Source organism: Kryptolebias marmoratus, linkage group LG15 (assembly GCF_001649575.2).
Source record: "Kryptolebias marmoratus isolate JLee-2015 linkage group LG15, ASM164957v2, whole genome shotgun sequence".
Classification (NCBI taxonomy): domain Eukaryota; kingdom Metazoa; phylum Chordata; class Actinopteri; order Cyprinodontiformes; family Rivulidae; genus Kryptolebias; species Kryptolebias marmoratus.
Window position 1 is genome coordinate 2999279 of NC_051444.1, and position 21712 is coordinate 3020990.

At 39.9% G+C, this 21712-nt stretch overlaps 1 protein-coding gene across 2 annotated transcripts; it reads right to left on the reverse strand.

The window, feature by feature from the left end:
- Nucleotides 1–8110: 8110 nt before the first annotated feature.
- Nucleotides 8111–21337, reverse strand: tdrd3 (tudor domain containing 3). Of its 2 annotated transcripts, none has more exons than XM_017440146.3 (14): nt 21126–21337; nt 19871–19955; nt 16685–16750; nt 16066–16226; nt 14657–14798; nt 14423–14494; nt 13465–13614; nt 12913–13065; nt 12126–12303; nt 11127–11252; nt 10095–11044; nt 9860–9985; nt 9584–9723; nt 8111–8409 (listed from the first exon to the last, which is right to left on the reverse strand). In XM_017440146.3, the coding sequence occupies exons 1-13, from the start codon at nt 21161–21163 to the stop codon at nt 9607–9609; spliced, it is 2364 nt and encodes a 787-aa protein (XP_017295635.1). In that variant the 5' UTR covers nt 21164–21337; the 3' UTR covers nt 8111–8409; nt 9584–9606. The 2 variants fall into 2 exon arrangements, with proteins under 2 accessions (XP_017295635.1, XP_017295626.1); XM_017440137.3 differs by having other exon boundaries at nt 8111–8412.
- Between the last annotated feature and the right edge of the window lie 375 nt (nt 21338–21712).

Below are 21712 nucleotides of genomic sequence, written 5' to 3' on the forward strand. Positions count from 1 at the left end.
GGGCATTTCAAACCAAACAACCACCTCAGGCAGATTCTGGGTCATCTCACTGGACTGTTGGAGACGAGTTGCCGAGTCAAACTTGACTCAGTAATGTGAGAAAATAAGCCATTTTTTTTTGTTGCAGTTGCATTTTGAGCTACCAGACTTTAAGATCACGGCTGGCAAAACTACATCCTAGGCTTTGCACTTCTGTCCTCACTATACCTGCTTTGTATTGACCTGCTTTCAGAGTTGTGCACAAATGAGTTCGTTTTTTTTAGCTGAGTGAATCAAATTTTCAGTTGACGGATGGCCTGTGAATGCACCTGACTGTCGCGGCAAAAAGGTGAACAGCTGCCGGCCCTTTGAGGCTGTTGAGGAGGGGAAGAAAGGAGAATTTAACCATCAGCACTGGTGAAACTGGACTTTCTGACAATTAAAGGACTGTTTTGAATGTGCCGTTGTTTTGCGACCACTGGGTTGCCTCAGCTGAGTCTTATCCTTTTTCAGTGAGGTCTTCTAAGATCATTTCCCAACAAAAATCTATGAGATGACCTCTACCTACCTGTGCATCTGTAATAGGTGTGTCATTTGTTTTGCCTTATTGATCAGCGAGCCCTTTGGAATCTGAGAAAGTATAAACGTGATTAGGTCGGGATGACAGGTGGTGCTCCATCTCGCCAACGGTGCCGCTTAGCAGCATCAGTTCCATATCAGCGCTTTTCCTCAACCACTTCAATTTGTTCTGCTTGAGCACATTTACAGCATCAATATCAGAGCCACAACTTGCTATCTCATTTTGGAGCTCGGTCTTGACCTCTGTTTTCAGCGTGCTGACCAAGTCCTATTGCACATTACAGAAGCTGAAAGTGTTTCCCCCCCCAGGAGCTGCTCTCACTGTTATTTTGTTTTTTCTTTTTTTCGTTTCTCTCTAGACGGGACCATCTGGGTCAAAAGGAGATTTGTGCTTCATGACTCACTACCTCCACAACATACAGTAATCACCTTATTAGGAGAGTCATGGAAGTCGAGCCGAAAGACAAAACATGAGACCGACTGGATCAGACTGTCAGACCAAATATTCATTTCTACATCGAAGAATAATATTTGAATTTTACAAAACCATTAATCTATGATAGGGTATGTTTTAAAACATGAATAAGTTATGTGCCTTTCTGTCTTTTCTTGTTTTATTTTGCAATGCAGCTGATTAATTGCATGAAAGGCTTTTTTATTTTTCTATTGCTCTTGTTTGGGTTTGCTCTGTTTTCAGTGATTACAACCATTAAATAAGTAGTAGCTCATAAATTAAAGGCTTACCTTGAAGGAATACATGTCGCCGGCCACCTTCCATGACAATGTTTTCAACCAAAATCCTCCGATGCTGAGAAATAACTGAGTTGTACTCGTTTCAGTCAAACCTAAAAGATAAAGTGAAATCTTGCGCAATATTGCGAGATGACATGTTCAGATTATCAAAGCTAAAAGTAGCAAAAAGCTAGCTAATTGCCAAAAGTAGTAAAACGGTAGCTAAAATAAGCAAAATATCAAATAAAAGTAGGAAAAGGTTAGCTAAAACCTAAATGTAGGCTGACTAAAGCTAAATGTATCTAAAAGTAGCAGAATGATAGCTAAAAGAAGACAAAAATAGAGCCCATTTGCTTTCAAAGAGAACACTGTTTTTTAAAGGAACTGAAGAGAAGTCAGTGTGTTTCTATGAGACAAAATACTTGTAAATAAAGTTAAATAATTCGAAAAACATAAAAATGACAAAAAGCAGAAGTCACAGCAGCCCTCTCCTGAATGAGCTGAACGTTCTGATATATGAACGATTAAAGTAACACGCAAAAGTAGTTAAACAGCAAAAAAATTATGTTAAACTAAAAGAACAGGCAATAATGTGAATGCTGACTCAGCATTTGGATTTTGGTTTGATATGCATCATTTACTCAGTCATAGTAAATTCACATTAGCTTACATTAAATAAACAGAGAATAAAGTGACTCAGTTGTTATTAGTTTTAGAAAAGGCTTAAAAGAGCTGACATGAATATTTCCAGCATTTTGGTACTTTAACAAGAAACAAATAATGCAATAAAATTACTATATAATTATCAAGTAAGTCTTGTTTTAGCTTGATGGGGAGAAGAGAAGCTGCACCATCATGGAGAACAGATTTACCCTCGACCTCCTGACAGCGGACTGAAAAACTGCACAAATAATGTTGCTGTGCGTCGTCAGCTGGCTTTGATCAGAGCTGTCCGTCACCAACCAGGAAGTCGTGTCTCGTCTGATGTTGGCGCAGACAGAGGCTCGCTGCAGCAGCTGCACTGCTTTTTAATCTTTGTTTTGAAGGATTGGAGTCAGGAAGACAAAAAACAGCTTTAAAATGACTGACTATTGTTGGCAGATTTTATTTTTGAATGAAAGCATACTGAGTTGTTCAGAAATGCTGTCATCATCTTCAGCTCTGATTCATTAGAGCCGGAGGTGAAAGGGCAGTAATGTTTATTTGTCTTGTCATGTTAGCAAAATTACTCATGAACCAGTGAACAGATTTTTATGAAACTTTCAGAAAGTTATCAATAAATGCACATCTACAGACTGTTAACTTCTGGGGCCAATCCAGTTTTAGATTGATGCCACAGCCCATAAAAATGGCTACAGCTCAGTCAGTTTTACAGTTGTTGAGCTGAAACTTAAATGTCTCTCAAGATCTTGCAATATTGCATCAGATCACACATTTATTTGTTCAATGTTTGACCAAAGCAGCTCTAATTTGGTCCTTTCTCATCAAAAGATGATCTTAATTTAAAATTCTGGCGTAAAAAGCTGTAAATAATATGCATTAATTCAAGGAGTACTTTTCCTTTCATTTATATTTACAGTAAATAACTTACAGCTCTGTCTGCAGTACATGAGAAGAATATATCACATGTAATACATGCATTTGTCCTATGCATGTATTAGTTATATGGCTTTAAACCACCTGTATGAACCTGTGCTCTCCTTTTGTAATAGCTCCACTAAACTCCACTGAACTCCATCTCTGCAGATCCGGCTTGATTTGATACATCCTGTAGATTCTTGATCAGATGCGGTCCGAGGAGTTTGAAAGCTGGCTCAGCATCCAGGGATGAGCACACCAATGTGTTACAAAAGGCTGTGAGGGAAAACTGATCTCACATGATGTCTGGGCGGCTGTTTTGTGTATAAGCTGCATCCACCTGAAGGTCAGGACTCAAGTGTTCCAAGGAAAAAGTTTCATTTGTAACTTATTCATGCAGATGATTGAGTATAATTTAAAATATACAGAGCGTGCTGGCAAATTTATCAGTAGCCAAAGAAATTAGTATTAGCAACAGCCCAAAAATAAAGTGTTTGTGGGGGAAAAAAAACAAGTAAATAGCTGCAGTAAGCACATTAGCTCGACTCAGTTGTTGTTCTGCTTCTCCTCTGTGTGTCATGTAGCCATTAGATACTAACTGGACAGGCTCCATAAAAGTGACTGAAAGGTGCTTTGCACCGTGTTTGCTCTGCTGCATGGACCCATATGTGGTAATGGTAACGATCAATAACTGGCTGCTGATTCATCATTCACCCTTAGTCTGTAGTGTCTCTGGTTAAGCTAACTGGCCCCGTTTGACCATTAAATTGTCATGTGTTAGGAGGAACACGATGGTGCTTGGCAACAAATGTTTGGCAGGATGTTTGAAGAATGGTACATGTAGACCATGGTCTGCTGCACACTGAAAACAGTCATTACCACTGACAAGCAGCACCTATCTCGCTCATTAAGTCCTGAGCCTCTGAACTGTAGCTGAAACTCAGCCAAACTTTCCCTTTTAGTTTTTTTTAAGTCACTATCCTGCAGCATGGCTGTGAGTTGCATTAGATTAGCATTATAAAGTCATTTCTCCCTATGAGAAAATTTACCTATCTGCTTATGATGCTGCAGCCTCTCTGCTGCAGCTCCTTAAAGAAATGCAAATCACCCGCCACCTTTCACGCCACACTTTTAGACTGAGATCGTTTTATACTGAAAGAAGGTGGCAGAGTTGTAGCTGTGTTGGTCAAACCTTGAAAATAACTTTATGTGAAATTTCAGTACAGCCAAAGTATGTGTTGTGAACGACTCTCAGCTGCTATCACGCTAGATTTTAGCTTCATATCTGTGAAACTGACTGAATTTTATCCTTTTTTGTGTTTTTCAAAGCTCAGTTAGTCGTGGCGACCATCTTAAATTGGGTAGCCTCACAGACTTTTGGCAAAGGGTAATAAATAAAGCTTTATTTTATTTTTAAAATGAATGATTTTTTCAACCTTCCTCATTTGTAAACACAAGCTCAGTCATGCTTTAAACCACATGTTGCTACGTGTTCACCAGCCGTGTGGATGATCGTATGCAAAGGTTGGTGGTGTTCCCCGACACGTCTGTCACCTCCTCACATGTTTGACTGAGAGCTAAACTTTGAGAGACAAATTATATTTGCCTAGAGATTCGAACAAGGCATGCAGGCACTTGTTTTGCATGTTATTGGTGCAGCCGTTTCCCACACGGTGGTTTGGTTTTATGTTCTCTGATTCACATGCAAACAACAACCTAACACATCGTCAGTGAAGCAAACAGTCACAGGATGACCCTTCCACAGCGTGTTTGACAGCTGATCAAGCTGTCATGTTATTTCTACTGAAGCCCCATTTATTTATTAGTTTGTTTCTCAGAACTATTCGAAACGAGCACCAACAGAGCATCTTTGTTGAAAACTTTAGCGTGGAAGGAGATGGGCAAAATGAATTCCTTCAAAAAAAATGCTAGATTATTGTTTGATGTGTCCACAAATAGCCTTCTTATTCATGTTACTTGCTTTATAATGAATGAAACTTTTAATCCTGTTTCAAAAGCAACTTTTTTAAAGACTGCACACTAAATGCTATTCATGCAGCACCTAGTTTCTCAGTTTCACCAGGAAATCTGCTTCCCAGGCAGCCACTTTCATGTGACCTCCCCTTCCCCGTCTACAAGGAGGGGAAAAAGGATTTGTTTGTCAAGGCCAATGTAGGAATTATGTAAGAAAGAGTGCATTTACACGGGATCACTGGGTTCGTATGTCGCCGCCACAAAGGTAGCATGGTGGAGAGATGGAGGGTGAGGGTCAGGTACGCTCAGAGATAATGGCCGACAGCTGTGAACGGGGATATGAGGAGAGGCAGGCAGGTGGGAGATGGAGGGGCTGAGAGGAGAGGATGTTCATGTGGGAAAGAAGGTTGTTCCCTCACAAGGAGTGAAAAGTAGTCCTCCTGTTGCAGAAGGTTATTGAGTTACAGAGAGAAAAAAGCTTCTGTTCAACTGGAAGGTTTGTTTTAATTACTCACACAGTTCTGGAAATATTTTGCATTTTAGAAGCTGGAATGTTGTGTAAAATGTAAATAAAAACAGAATGCAAATTTGCAAAATCTCACAAATTTGTATTTTATTCACAAAGAAGCAAAGTAAGCATATCACATGTTCAAAGTAAGAAATTAAGCCAAATCAGACACAGCTGGAGGAGCATTTAGTAACTAATTAGGTTAATTGACAACAGGTCAGTCAGAGGACTGGGCATTTCAGAGGCTGAATCTAAAGAAGTAAAGATGGGCAGAGGTTCACCAGGCTGAGACAAACTGCATCTAAAAACAGTGGAACAATTTCAGAACAATGTCCTCTGGGAAAACTTTAACTATCTCATCATTTATAATTCATAATATCATTAAAAAATCTGAAGAAACTTTTTCAAATTTGGGGTTGTAGCATCACTCCTGTAAAACTGAAGTCCATCTTGTTCTGAATATGAGGAAATCTTACTGACTGTCAAAACTGAGAACTGCTGCAAGAAAACTGTGCTAACCTCTGAGAAATCATACAACCAACTCATAATTCAATATAAATGCAATAAAACTGAAACTGACTGCGTTCAAGCCGATCAAGCCGTAACATTAAACAGTGAATTGCTGCCCTGATACCCTTGACTCCCTCCGTCAATCCGGCCGTGTAAAATCCAATCATTTTATGTTGTATAATTGAGATCATATGGAATCATAACGGCTCTATCTGCCGCAGACCGGGGTAAACATACACGCTGCGTGTTTGGAGCGGAGATCAGAGCGCCAAGAGGTCACTCACTGTTTAACTCCACGAACATGAAAAACAAGATGTGATCCAGTCTGTCAAGTCAGCTTTCACTCCCTGTAACACCTAGTTTACATTGACTCACCCTTTCAGGGCTAAATATGGCCTCATTATTAAGGCCTAGGAGTCTCCACCTCACCTTTTGTTCAGGTGTTCATCACAATAAACCCATGACAGCAGCATTTAACTCTTTCTTTCAGCTGCTGACTAAGACCAAAGGGCGATCATGTTTATGGCCACGTCTTTGTGTGTCTATTAGCAAAATACCTCATGAATTACTGAACGGATTTCACTAAAACCTTTAGAAAGTAATCATTTAAAACTGAATTCATTTGGACTCAACCCCATTCAAGATGGACTCCACAGCCAACTGGCTTTAGAAACTGTAAAAATGGCTACAACTCAGCCAGTTTCACAGATACTGAGCTAAAATCTGGTGTGGTGTTAGCTGAGCATCATCCTCAAAAGAGCACAAAAAGCTCTGAGATTACCTGAAGAAATTAATCTTGTTTATCTTTTAGCAAAATATCTCAGGAACCACTGGAAGGATTTCAATGAAACTCTCAGAAAGTAATAATTGGCTGAACACCTAGAACTGATTGACGTTTGGAGTCGACCCAGTTGCAGCTGGCCACCACACAAATAAAAGCTCTAACTCAGTGAATTTCACAGAAATTAAGCTGAAATTTGGTGTGGTAGTAGCTGACAGTTACTCACAACAGATATGCCAGCTGCTGACAGATTGTGTGAGATCATGTGATATATTACTATAACTCCATTCCTCAGCATAAAATGGTCGTAGTTTAAAACCCTGGCGTGAAAGGTGGCGTTTTATCCCTGCAAGCCAAAGTATCAACATTTGCAGACAGTAGCTGTATATTTCTATATACCAGGGTACAAAAAAAGAGTAATAACTAAATTACGTGTGAAGGTGGCCGACTCCTCGACCAGAATATCACCATTTATCCAACTGAAAACAAATCCCTTACTATTTTGTGGCCGGTGTGAGGTTAGTCTCCTCAAACACTTTCAATTCCTCCCTCGCGGATAGGTTTCCATATTACCAGCTTTTAATTATTCATGCATGCCCGCTTGGCGCCTGACTCGGAAAATAAACCAAACCCTTTGGACTACTGATACAGAATAACACGGTGACCCCGCTGCTGAACCCTGCTGCATTGTTCGTTTGTCTCCTGCTGCTGCTAAGAAAGAAACTGGAGCCCAGGTGGAGATTATTTCTTCATGTGTAAAAGCTGCTCTCTCGCACAGCACACGTCTACAAACAGCCATCAGGGTGTGTGCAGAGCTTGAAGAGCTCGGCATAGTCCCTTTTGTAATGTGCAAAATGATATCTCTGCAGTGCAACCATCTCTATTACAGGGGGGGGGGAAGAGATTGTCTTACCCTCCGGATTTGCTTCAAAGAACACAACAAATGAGCTCGGAGCTGCTTGCTATGGAAATGTAAAGCTTATCTGCAAGAGGAGAAATGTCAACTAAGCTAAAAGACAGGTAGGAAATATCATTTAGGTGGTTTTAAAACTGTGAGATTAATAGAGATGAACTAAAATCAAACCTGCTTTCTATTTTCCTGAGAGTAGCTGTTTATTGACTCGTACGGCTCTGCATCAGTCCTTCCCGTCTCCTTTTAGTTTCTTCCCAGATTATAGATTCACATCTAAAGCTTATCGGATATTTATGATTTTTTTTTTTTTAATCATAGGAAGTAAAAATTTTAAAGACATTTTTAACTTTGGGCCATAAGACTCCTTATGAAACTCCTGTAATTCTTGAAATGCATTTATGCAAATTTCCATTTATATTTTTTTAAATAACCTGTATGCATTATTGTTTAGTGACCAATCGAGTTTTTTTTTTTTTTAACCAAATTTAAAGTAGTTTTCAGGACATTTTATTCACAAGGTCATGCAGCCCGAAATGACACCACGGAGCCTTCATCATTCCTTTTTCTGCCCTGCAATTAGTTTATTTTATCACTCAAGTTTGAAATATTCAAACAAACCTCCTAAATACAGTTAATTAGTCGTTTATTTTTACCTATCCATTTAACAAATCTTCAAAACATATACAGTAGATATGGTCTTGACAAAAATAAACAGAAGCTTGTGTCAGTTCTTTTATTTTTGCATCGTGTGCAAGCCCTTTGAGGAGTTCTGTATGTCCTGATGATGTGGACGCTTGAAAACTCAGGAAGCACTCTGGATTGTTGCAGAAGGTGGAGGGACGACGGACAAGCACACTGCTGGGTAAAGAAAAATATAGATTACATTCATGAGACATCATCAACGCTGTGAAACTGTTTTAAACGCTGCGCCGTAAAAAGCCCAACTGAAATAGTTGTGTAAAAAATGTAAATAAAAACATCACAAACTCATATTTTATTCACAATGGAACTTGGACAATCTTTTTGTAAAAAAAAAAGGTAACCTTGAATGTTATGGCAGGAACACATATCAAAGTTGTTCCAGGGCAACAAAAGGCTGTAAAAGTAAGCGGGACAAATCAGAAACAGCTGGAGGAGCATTTTACAACTAATTAGGTTAATTGGCAGCAGGTCAGTCAGAGGACTGGGGGTAAAAAGAGAATTTAGAGGCTGAATCTGTCAGAAGTAAAGATGAGCAGAGGTTCACCAGGCTGAGAGGAACTGGGTCTAAAAATAGTTGACGAAGGCTGAATATTCCATCATCTCCAGTTCATCATATCATTGAAAGATTTCAAGAATCTGGAGAAACAAATGCTGATTAAAGCTCTATCAGGCAAAGAAGAAGCCAGCTGTGAACAGATGTGTCTCCTCTGGATCAAAGAGGAGAACTGTTCTGATCCAGCCTGCCTCTCTGATGGTATGGGGGTGCATTAGTGCCTCTGGAAAGGATCTACAGGTTTTAGAGCAACATCTGCTCCCATCCAGGACTGTTGCACAGCCAGAATGGGACAATATTCCCTGTAAAACCTCCAGCAGCTGCTCTCCTCAGGTCCAGATGTTTACAGACTGATGGTAGAAGAAGAGATGCTGCACAGAGAGAAACATCTGGAACAACTTTTCTGAGATGCGTCGCTGCCATCGCATTCAAAATTACCATATTGTCTCCAAAAATAGGTTTCAACACATGATGTGTTTACTATGTTCTATTGTGAAGAAAATATGAATTCATGAGATTTGCATAAACTGCATTCAGCTTTTATTTACATTTTACACATCTCAACTTTTCAGAATTAAGGTTGTGAAAATAAGTAAAAGTATTTCAAACATTTATAATCATGCAACAAGTGGGCAACAAAAAATGTCTACTGAAGCCTAAACTTTTAAATGCTTTGACACGCCCTTCAAAAAAACAGAGAAATAAATAAAACATAAAGAGAACAACAATATTTGACGTGTAATTACAACAGAAAACAATTTTCCATTTATTTACCTGCCAGTGTAAACACAGACACATCAATCACGCGCCCGGGGCGGCTGGTAATACTGCTGAGTGGGTCTGGAGCGCCGTGGCTGACCGTCACCCCCACGGCGAAACTCAAGGGAACTGTCGTAGTAACCATCATCTTCCTCCTGTTGGATGTAATCATGGTGATCAAATTAGATGTCATTTATATTTGATCAACTTTCTGTTCAATTACGGACACGCCAGCATTCTGATCTCCATGATGAATGAAAGATGGATTAGTCTACAGTTCTGTCTGGTTACCATCATATCAGCAGGAACAGGTCTGATGTTATGCAGAAGAACCTCTTCACAGTTTCCATAATCACTAAAAACAACCACAGCTGTAGAGCCAGATGGGTGCACAGCGTCTATCCTGGCATGGTAGAACTTCATGCAGCCGAAGAGAAACAAAAGAAAAAGTTTTAATACAATAAAATCAAATCAAATCAGAGACACAGTTAATTAGACGACCCAGGAACGTCCCCCAACAACACACCTTGTTGTCCTCCCAGTACAGAGCCAGGCACTGGTCTCCAGGTTTCCAGGCGTGTTCGCTGACATGACCTCTCTCTGGTCCTCGAGGACCTGGACCTTTGCCTTGCCCGGGCCTCTTTTTATATCCCGGGTTGTTAGAGTTGTTCTTCTTGGGCTGCTGCTCCCGGTACGGTGGACAGGAGAAGTTTGTAGGCTTGATTGGACCTGTCCTTTTATATTCCACCTCTCCATTTTGGAAATGAGAAGGATCCCCTGTCATAATCCGAGAGCCTTGTGGTAGTCCCACGTCTTGGGGAGTCCCTGAGCTTCCCCCCCGCTGGGTAAAGTTTGATGGCCCATCGTCCTTCTGTCGATCGAAGTGATCCGAGTTCGGCTGCTCGGCCTTCCCCTTCCTCCTGCCGTTGTTGGCGTCTTCGTTTCTGTCTGTACGTCTATAAGTTCCTCTTCCGTCGGCTTCACTTCCTGCAGAATTACTCAGTTTAGACATGGGTGCGTTATCTTTTGGCCCCCTCCTGAAAGACGGTCCAGACATATTTCCACCACTGTTTCCATTTCGGGACCGTTGGTGGTAAGATCCACTAAATTCAACCTGCTGTTGAGATTCTTTTGAATGTGTGAGAGAAGTCATTAAGAAAGAGGGATCGATGTGCTCATCTTTGATTTCTCTGCGGTCGTTTTGCACTCGGTCTGGCCCTCCTCGTGGCCATTTCTCCTGGCCCTTCCATTGCTGCGTGTGAACAGCCGTATGGGAGGTTGTACAGTTAGAGGCTGGCTCCTGGCCAGGTTTGGGGAAATCAGCATCCCTGTGAAAGCGAGGTGGTCTGTCAGTCCTTTGTTGCCTGTGGTCATTGTGTGAGAACTTGGTCTGATATGTGTCTTTGGTGTGATAGTTTGAGTTGAAGACGTTTCCTTTGTTCTCATGGTGTCTCTGTGGTGGCTGACTCCTGGACTCTGAGAAAACAAACCAGAGAAGGATGTGTCATTAAATACTGTAGGGAAAAATGAAAAGTGAGATGTAGGCCAGGTCACCCACCATCAATGGAGAGAACTCCCATTTTGGACTCAAGAAAGTCGAATAGAGTGCTCGGTCCAGATGGTCGTCCTCCTGCTCCGTCCTCATCGTCCTCGTTTCTGGACCGGCCTCGTCCCTTTCCTCTGGCTGCAGAGAACACCAAAATAAGATTATACAACCAAACTGAGAGAAGCTTAACACTGAAGATACTCGAGTACATGGAAATAAATATAATCTAATAGGACATAAATGATACGAGTTTTAATGATGAAAATAAAAATGTAACAAGGATTTTAAATTAACAGGCTTCTGCAGAACCACAACTTTAAGAACTGATGTTCACCACTGGGTTTCACTTTTCTCATTAAATCTTTTGACTGAAAAACAACTTTTCTGTCCCTTAAGTAAATAAAATCACCTAAACTTACCATTAAATGACCTCCTACTCCTTCTATTCACAAACCTCTCACACAGACATGACATATTAACTAATTTTCTTTGGTAAATGTATTCAAGTGTGATACATTGGTACCATTTTGTTCTTAATCTTCTTTTTGAACATCTGATGATGTTTTAGATGGCTCATCTGAGCACACCTTGGTCACATTTTAATTACAGTATGTTAGAGAATCTCTCTAAAATTAGATTTATGTATAAAGCAACAATAAAAACAAAAAAAACCTCCTGTTCACAGCTGCAAGTAGCTCAGTGTGATTAATCAAGTTTCAAGTTACTGCACTGAAACATACACAAATACTGCAAGTATTCAACTTATATAGTCAACTAAAATGTGCTTGAGGGTAAAAAGTCAGTGGTACAGACTAGAGTGCACACAGTTCTTGATAAATGGACTAAAACCAGCAACACAACCATTGTGGACCTTTAATTAGGCTGACGGTGATTTTCAGTCCATTTCAGGGACTTCCACATCGTTACCCAACCTTTTCTTTAACTCTGCCAACTTTGTAGATGCGTGAAGGATGGTGCGACAGTACATTATTCCTGTGTGTGTGTATGAACCTCTAGCTTGTGGCTTGTTAGATTCAGCTAACACTGAGCCAGGTCTGCTGCCAGAAGATCCTGTCAGTAGGCTGTTTAGCGCCACTTCAAGGTTGTTATTATTATCCATCAGAGCTTGTCGAGCAGCCTCCCTGTTAAAGCCCATCTCCATGATGTCTCTCAGAGCACGTTCGTCCACCTAGCAGCCGAAAGAAAAGGAAGAAGAAAAAGGAACTGTATATATTACACAGGGAAGGTGTAAACGTACCGGAAAAGAAGAAATTTCACCTGCATGTAATGGAAATAATAATAATAAGGTGATTCAAGAAACATGTTAAGGCTCAGAGGCAGAGTGGGTGAACAGTGGAAAAAGAAAACCACCACAAGATGCCCCGTTCTAGTTTGTTTTCTGTGATTTAAGCTTTCAAACCATCTTTAACATGTTCTTAAACCAATCTCAGTGGCATCCAACTAACTCCTATTTACATGTTAAGTGCCAAGAGGCGTAATTTCAACTAGAAACTGCAAGGGCTCAACACCAAGCAAGACAAATTGACCGCCACTTGATTGGAAAATTTGACCAGGCCTCCAGTTCATTTCCATTCCTTCAATATTACAATCAATGCTCCACCAAGCCTCTGAACCATGAAATAGGACTTCAGTTTAGACCAAAGAAACCAAAGAAGAAACACAAAACAAGTCCTAGTTTAAAAACTAGTTTGTAACTGTGAATATACATGCAAATTAATTTGATAATATGTTATCTTAAAACCTGTTTTTAAGGTGTAAATGAGATTTGGCCTCTCACCAGCTCTCTGTAGTTTCCATCTTGTCTGCTTTCTGTTCTTTCAGGCTTGTCTTCTCGTCTCCTCTGCTGGTACGAGTCTTTGCCTCGAGAAAAGGAAGCAGCATTGGATAAATTACTTCCTGCATTTCCTCCACCACCAAATGTGCGCGGGCCCTGAAGAGGGAGAGAAAAGAACAACAATAAAACAGCAGGGGTGGACCAAAAAACCCATTATCAATCAAGAAATTAGGGTTTGTAGATGATGCAATTATGATTTTTAATTTGAAGAGTGACTCAAATGTCAAAGGCAATTTAGGTTAAAAAGAACGCCAATAAGCAGCACAATTTTTAATGAAGGCTAAATTAAGTAGCTTGTTCAAAAATTGCAATCAATAAGAAAAGCTGTTAATTTTGTAAACATGGCAAAAAACAATGGTTCTGAAAATCAAATGTTTAACAACGGGAGTCAAATGGAAAAGGGGAAACCATCTGTTAGATATGGATATTTTTACAACTGGTTGATCAGGACAAAAATAACAGTGTTTACATACAAAACATTGACTTTTTACGCACCTCTTTGGTCTTGGCCACTTCAGCAATAGCTGCTGTTCGCTGCTTTTCAAACTCATCGTTCCCGTCGGTGCTTTTGACAACATTTTGAGATTGGAGAGTCTTCCTCTGGTCTAGGTCTCGGCTGTCCACATCATCGATCCTCGCACACTTCTACAGGGAGGGGAAGAACAGATCCTGCTCAGATAGGAAGTTTTTCAGGCAGTGAATGCAACATTTCAGATTTTTTTTTGTGAATTTTTACTGGAAATGTAACAGATTAATCTACAGATTGAAGTAATAATAATAATAATAACAATAGACTGTAAATGTGGCAAAGAATTTTTTATCTTAAGATGTAGACTTTAAGGGTAAACCGAATATCAGGTGAGACCATCCACCAGTTTTCCTACTCCTGGGGAGTTAGTATTTTCTAATCTGACATAATATATGCAAAACCAATGATCTGACAATGTAATACCAATCAGCTGTAATATTATGATCGATGACAGGATCTTAGGCAGCCCAGTCCATAAAAACCTGAAAGATGGATCAACTCAGAACTAGAAAAATGGTCCCAACATTTTGGCTGATATGTATATTGTATGCTGGAGAGCAATAATTGTCCTTGAAAACTAATTTATCTTATAAAAACCAAATGCTTTTTTACCTTTGATTTTAGTTAATACTAATCTGACACACCATTTACATCCCGTGATGTTTGAAGGGCAACAAAGCAGAATTTAATATCAGCCAACTATTTTAAAGATTAATGAAGACCCACTTGTTCAAAAAGATTAAAGAAGAGAGCCAGACTTGACCTTAGCTCATTTAAAAAGTTGAAATTTTATTTCTGAAACACACATATTCTAGAAAATATTACATCTGTTGGTTATTTTACATTTTTTTTCCTAGTTTGTATCAAATCCAATCACCAACTCTGAGTACACTGTGCCTTGGTACAAACAGCATTTTCTCTCACCTGACCAAATGGCACAAAAGGTGGAGGTCCACCTTCTGCTCCAATGTTACTCCTGCTGTGTTTGGCCAGACTCTGCAGGTTGGAGGACAAAAGAAACTCATCTTAAAATCTGAGATAAACAGTCCTTGAAAACCCAGACTAATTACAGTCTGTCAGTGGCCTTCATTACAAACTGAAAAAAGAAAAGATTTTTATTTTTATTTTCTTAGCCATCATTAAAATATTGACCCTCACCCTCTGTAGAGCCCATTTCTCCACCATGTGATCGACTTCTCCTCCAAGGACACAGATATTTGAGTCATCAAGCAGCAAGAAACCATTTTTAACCTGGATCGTACCAAGAAGCTTGACTTTTGTTCCAGGAGGTGTATTAAGACTGAAAAACAAAAAACACAGGAACCAAATACAATCAATATATTTATCTTTTCATTTTGCTGCTCACATTTTAAGGGTTTAACACTTCATAAATGCAGATACCAAGCCTTGCACCCTATTGCCTTATCCATAGCACTCTCTAAATGACATGGAGCAGTGCCAGCAGATGGGTGGCAAAGCTATTAATAATCCCAGCTGCTCACCCACCCTCATGGTAAATTAAAAGCGCCTCTATCTCATCAGGCCTGATAAGGCCTCTGCCTCTCTCATTAGGAAAGCGCAGGGACTTAGAGGGATTTCCAGCTACTGATGCTGGAAGCCAAAGTAACAATTAGGGATTTCACTCCAAACCTCTGGGATGGATGGCGTTCTCGTGATGCCGGCAACCCAGCAAAGAGGAACAAGCTATCCTTGATTCAATCGCACACAAACACGCTATTCAGCCTCAATAGCTGCTACTTAATGCTTAATTGTCCTCTCTTTATATCACTGTCTTACACAGTGAACAGTTCTGTAATCCGTCTCGTCCTTCTTTGCCACCCACTCACGCTAAAGCGGACACTTTCATCAGAAACATTAACTACTGCTGCCAGTGTGTGTGTGTGTGTGTGTGTGTGTGTGTGCGCCGCTCATAAAGAGGGGATTTGTTCTGTTCTTTACTCTCTTCCCATCAGGAAGTCAAGGCCCACATTCTGGCCACTCCACCTGTACAGACTGGCTGGTCACCATGGCAGCAATCACCAAGGCCACCGTTGCTCGGATGGAGATGTAATTAAGGCTGTGAGTTGTTAAATCAGCTGCCACCACGTGGAAATTGCAGATAAAGGCAAAATTCAGGCATGTGGCGGGGTGAGAGTGTCGACGGGGAGGCTAAAGAGGAGCGCATGCTCAGAATTTTACATATTAGCCTTAAATAAACGAGGATGTCGGCATTTAGGCAGAAAAAGAAACGCTGTTGCTGCATGTTTTTATTCTAAAAACAACTAATACTGTTTCTTATCTGCATTATTCTTTGTTTGCTTGTTTAAAACACATGATTTTACATGAGTGCTATCATGTAAATATGCAGCTAATATTAATCTGCCATCACTGATGGTGTAAAAAAAATACACAGCATAAGAGAAAACATAGGCTATCAATGCTAATGATAAACTTACAATAAAAATATGACTAAAACAACCCTCATAACAGAAATACTAGTCATTTTTACATTTCTAAACAATTCCAATGAGGTGCATCTGTTTATTTTCACTGAAATAAAACCACACCTGATCTTGGACAGATGTTTAACCTCTAATCCGACACAGGTGGTGTGGCCATCTGTCATTTGTAGGCGCAGCATCCGCGGTGCACCCTGGGACTCCTCGTGGTCTTTCGGAGCTGAAATGTTTCTCACCTTCTGCACCTGGAGGACACATGGACCCTCCAACTGTCCGCGAGCAAAAAGACAAACAAAGACAATCAGCCTGAGAGGAAAATCAGCAGATTATCCTGGATGGCTGCTACAAATAGGTGCAAGCAAAACGCTTCAGGAGTTACAATAAAATGTGTGAGCAGAGCAAATTATTTTCAAAGCTTGAAAATATGAAATAACATTTTCCCTTCAAAGTGATAATGAAAGTACAGTTTTATTTATTCCATTTAGAGATACAGTAGCTACTTTGAGAAGGGTACAAGTTCAAATTGAATGTTTTAATATTAAGAATGTTTTCTCTCCAGTGGCTTGACTTCAGTTTCCCAGGATCAAAATAACATGTTGATTTTTATTTGTCAGTGTGTCATCACCACCTAGTGGCAATCCTGGGAACTGCAAGCACTCAAAACTAAACAAGAAGCTGGAAGACATCAGCATTTTTAGGTGAACACAGGGATTTCTGTTTCTCTTACCTTCTCAGTCCTTCCACTATTAATATCAGACGGTAGAAATTTTCTCCCAAGAGGCCGAAGATCACTCTGCAAAGAAAAATACTGCATTCTTAAAAAGACCAAATATGTCACTTATACTAAAATAAAAGAACATTATGATGTTTGATAACTGATTCTGATTAGGATCTGTTGTCACTGGTTAAACTCCTGTAGCTGCAAAGATTGATCCTCACTGAGGACACATTTTGGTTTAATAACATGGAAAAAAACAATAATTTAAAGACAAGGATTTGTATGATTTACAGCAAAAACTTAGTATCAGAGGCCTTAATTACTATCTTATTTGTATAAGTAGAACATAAATTGGCCAATTTATTTGTTAATAATAGTTATTAATTCAAGATTATTTCATGATAGTGGTAACCTATATCCTGTCTGTGTACTTAGAGGCAAATTTAAATTGTTATGAAATTAAAACTAAGCAATCAAGTAATATGGTTTAATTTTGAAATGCTTGTTTCTGTGCCTGAATGATCCTGGGAGCTATGCCTTAGTGGCAGACCAGACAAAGAGTGGTTCAAATAGACTTACAGATCTAAGACAGCAAGGGACTAAATGTCCCCTGCTGGGACGTGGATTACTGGCCTGAGGAAGGGACTCGCCGGCGAGTGCCTGGCGATCGAGCCTCTACCCATAGGGCCCGGTCGGGCTCAACCCGAATGAGCTACATTGGCTCGCCTTCCTGTGGGCCCACCACCTGCAGAAGGGGTCATAGTGATCTGGGCAGCAGGCGAAGCCGGGGGCCTTGGTGCTCTGACCCTAGCTTACCAAAGCTGGCTCCTGGGACATGAAATGTCAACTCTCTGGTGGGAAAGGAGCCTGAACTTGTGCGTGAGGTTGAGAGGGACCGACTAAATATAGTCAGACTTACCTCGACGCACAGTTTGGGTTCTGGAACCAATCTCCTTGAGAGGGGCTGGACCTTATTCCACTCTGGAGTTACCCATGGTGAGAGGTGACGGGCTAGCATGGGGCTACTTATAACACCTGTGTGTGGGAGTTTTCCCCGGTGGATGAGAGGATAGCTTCCCTGTGCCTTCAGGTGGGGGGCCTCAGGATTCTGTCTCTGCTGTTTGCAGATGTTGTGGTCCTGTTAGCGTCATCACGCTGTGATCTCCAGCTCTCACTGGAATGATTTGCTGCAGAGTGTGAAGCAGCTGGGATGAGGCCACGGTCCTCAGTTGGAAAAGGGTGGACTGCTCTCTTCAGGTTGGGAATGAGGTGCTGCCTCAGGTGGAGGCACCGCTGTGGTGAAGAGGGAGCTGAGCTGCAAGGCAAAACTCAGTCCTATCCTCACCTAGGGTCATGAACTTTGGATAGTGACTGAAGAAATGAGACTGCAGATACAGGCGGTTAAAATTATTTTTATCCGCAGGGCAGTTAGGCTCTCCCTTAGAGATGGGGTGGTTCGGGCATCTGGTAAGGATGCCTAGGGAGACCCAGGACATGCTGGAGAGACTCTCAGCTGGCCTGGGAACACCTTGGAATCCTCCTGGAAGACCTGGAAAAAGATGCCGGAGCTTCCCTGCTCAAGCTGCTGCTCTAAAGACAAGATTAAGAGTTCTGATGCTAATCTTTCATCTCTATAAAAAGGACCTTATTTTCACTGAAGCAGACAATACAGTTCAGTACGATTTCTCTAAACTCACTAATAATAATTCTGGTTATTAATTAGAAGAACAGCAATAGGTTGACTGTTACGCTTTACATTTTTTCAAAAAGATTTTCACATTTCACAGCACTGTAAGTTCTGCCTCAAAGTCAAAACAAGCTGATTGAACCAGGCGCGCTGTGATGCATTCAAGTGCAACCGTAGATCCTTTGGCATCACTCGAGGCCAAACTGTAAAGGTCGAGGCTTTGGTGATGAATGCAGCCACTGTGTTGTGTACTCATCTGATACTACAGATCAGATGAGATGGTTTTGGGGTTTTTTTGTACTTGGGGGGTAAAAACTTCTGATCCTATCATTGTTATCTGTGCATTCTTGTGTTTTTATGAGTTGTAAATATGCTGCTTTTTGAATGTGCAGTGTTGTCATTTGAAAATCATGATCAAATCAGTTTTTATTTGTATAGCACTTCTCATGCAGAGGTAATCCAAAGTGCTTCACAGAGACAAGAAAAAAAAGAGAATACATACAATTAAAGTGGACAAAAAGAAAACAATCAGTGGTAAAAAAATTTAAAGTTGGCTAAAATCTAAGAACAGAAAACCATATGGAATCAAATAAGAGACAACTTGAAAAGATAAGTTTAGGATTTGTGTTAAAAGCAGAGAGGGTGGCAGATTCACAGACCCAGACTGGGACTGAAGCCTGAGAACTAAAGGCTCTGCCTCCAAATCTGGACTTACTGATCCTCAGGAGAGCAAGTTTTTTATTCTGGGAGTGTAGAGACTGGGACTAGGGATGTGGACTGATGAGGTGGTGGATTTATGGCAGAGCTGGATCATTAAGAACTTTGTAAATCAATAGTTAAATTATGAAATAACCCTAAATCTAACAGGGAGCCAATATAGTGAGGCTAACACATGAGAGATGGGATCTTGTCTTGTGGAACTAGTTAAAACTCTGCAGAAGTGTTTAGAACCAGCTGTAAGGGTTTCAGTAAGTTTCATGGCACCAGCTTACAGTAGTCCAGTCAGGATGAGACAAAGGCCCAAACCAGTTTCTCTGGATCGCTGTGAGACTGAATCTTTCATATTTTTGCGACATTACAGAGTTGAAAGAGAGCTGACTGTGAACTTGATTAATAGGTAAATTAAATGACAAATCTTTGACAGAAAAGAAACCAAATGGCTACATCATCTTGTCACTTCATATTATGAAAACTGACAGAGATATGGTCTCGCGTTTAATTAGAATATCATGGTTTGAGGTTGGAAAAAGAACAGCTGGTCAAGGAGACAACAGAAAGGTAATACAGCTGGATTTGTCAATAACAGTACATATTGAGTCCTAAATTAAAATTTACCCTGTACTTTTATCGTTCCTCAAAAACGTTAATTCTGGTTGAATTTTAGTACTTTTTACATTCATTTTCTTGACAGCTGACAGCCTTAACCTGCTGCTCACTACCGCAGAGATTCTAAACAGACTGTTGTCTCACGCTGACAAAATGACAAAGGTTGCACGTTTAGTACTTACATCGAGTGCGATACGAATAATGTCAGCGTGTGTCACAGTCTCTGCAGATCCTTTCAGTTCTGCGATGCCTTCATCACTGAGGTACCTGTCAGATCAGAAACAAGGTGAAGATGAGAGACGACGAAGCCGAGTGAGGTTTCAGCTTTGTTAAAAAAACATTCAAAATCCCAGTTTAAGGAGCTTTTATTGAAAATTATTGACTTGACACGTAACTTTTTACTTGCTAAAATAAAAGACATACATTATGGGCTGTTTATGTAAATGAAAGAACTATGTAGGATTAGGGATTAAAGATCCATAGTTGAACTAAATCAGATAATGTCCCAAACTTTTAATCCAACAAATACTTAAATACAAATACCAGTCCTGCACAAATATCTGAGATATACATACATTAAGATCTAAGTCAAAATCCAGCTGAACTATTAAAAAAAAAGTTCTGGTAAGGCCACTAAGACTGATGTATTATTTTGGATGAGATTTTAAGATTTATAGAAATTAAAGTGAGTTAAACATAGTTAAGTAAGTGATACTGATTACATTATGGTGTTTGTGAATCTTTACTGATGTGTTGAAATCGTCATCGAACTCGATTTCGTGACACTTCTGCAGAATGTAAACGTGTTTTTGACCAACTCAGGAGCATAACAAAAAATAATACACAAATATAAGAGAAAAACATAATTCATCATATGACTACTCCAAGTGGTTTATATAAATCAGAATGTTTTCAAGATCATATATTTTAATTTTTAGCTTGCACTGTATTTAATTATTGTGCTTTTTTATATCTGTATTGTTTTATTTGCATATTTTTGGGTCTACATGAGTACATCTGTTGTTCTTTTTTAATGTACTTCTAAATCAATTTGACTTGACTGCACAGCAAAACGTTCAGCCACTTCAAAGTCCAGATTTGGAAGATCACTTAATGTTTTCCAGAAAGTTGGCTGTAATGCCTGTAATGATCCCGCATGTTGTAAACACATTTCTGCCGTTAGACGCGTCTGTCTGCCTTCTGATGCTAAGTCTGGGTTAGCTTAGCTAGCTGACGGCTCTCACATGTAAACGGTTTAAGATTAGCTTTCAGAAACCGAATTACGTCGCCACAGGCAGCACAAGGGTGTCCTTGTGTAATTTTGATGCTATAATTTGCTTCCATAACTTTACCGTGCAAGCTAATTGTTTTATTCGCCACCTAACTGGCACCTTAAGACAGCTAGCAGGGTTAAGATTAAGCTATCGTGCTACCTACCAGCCCTCTTTCACCAGGGAATCTGTCAAATCGGTCATTTTTGTCCAAATTTCAGATGTGTAAATAAAGACAACAGCAGATTTATAGTGGGGGTCACTTCAATAACAATTATCTGACGCTGTAATACATATTATTATCCTCCTAACAAAGCTCGTTAAAAAGAGCACTGGAGAAGCCAGCCGTATTACGTCACCAACCGAGACGCGTTTGTACAAGTACGGAGAGCCGAGAGGCTCCAAAGGTTTTGTTTTTTTTTTTTCTCGAAGAGAAATGCATTTTTACATGAAGTCATAAATGCAAACACTACTAGTACTACTACTGGTATTACTACTACTTATGATAATAACAACAATAATAATAATAACAACTAAAAAATAATAATTTTCTGTGAATACTAAAATTAATCCATTAACAACAAATTGTTTTTTCTGGGAAATGCTGAGTACTAAATGACTGTTTATAACTAGTGTTTTTGTTTTGTTGTTGTTTGTTTGTTTGTTTGCTATCTTTTCCCTCTTTTTAGCTTTTAGTTAGTCTTTTGCTCCATTTAAGCTATCATTTTCATATAGTTAGCTAACCTTTCGCAA

Excerpts from the sequence above, each read along its gene's own strand:
- tdrd3 (XM_017440146.3), bottom strand. The coding sequence starts at position 21,163 with ATGACCGATTTGACAGATTCCCTGGTGAAAGAGGGCTG. Across the intron at positions 16,227-16,684 it reads ATAGTGGAAGGACTGAGAAG|TTGGAGGGTCCATGTGTCCT; the intron begins GTAAGAGAAACA and ends GCTCGCGGACAG. Across the intron at positions 13,066-13,464 it reads AAGTGGCCAAGACCAAAGAG|GGCCCGCGCACATTTGGTGG; the intron begins GTGCGTAAAAAG and ends CTCCCTCTTCAG.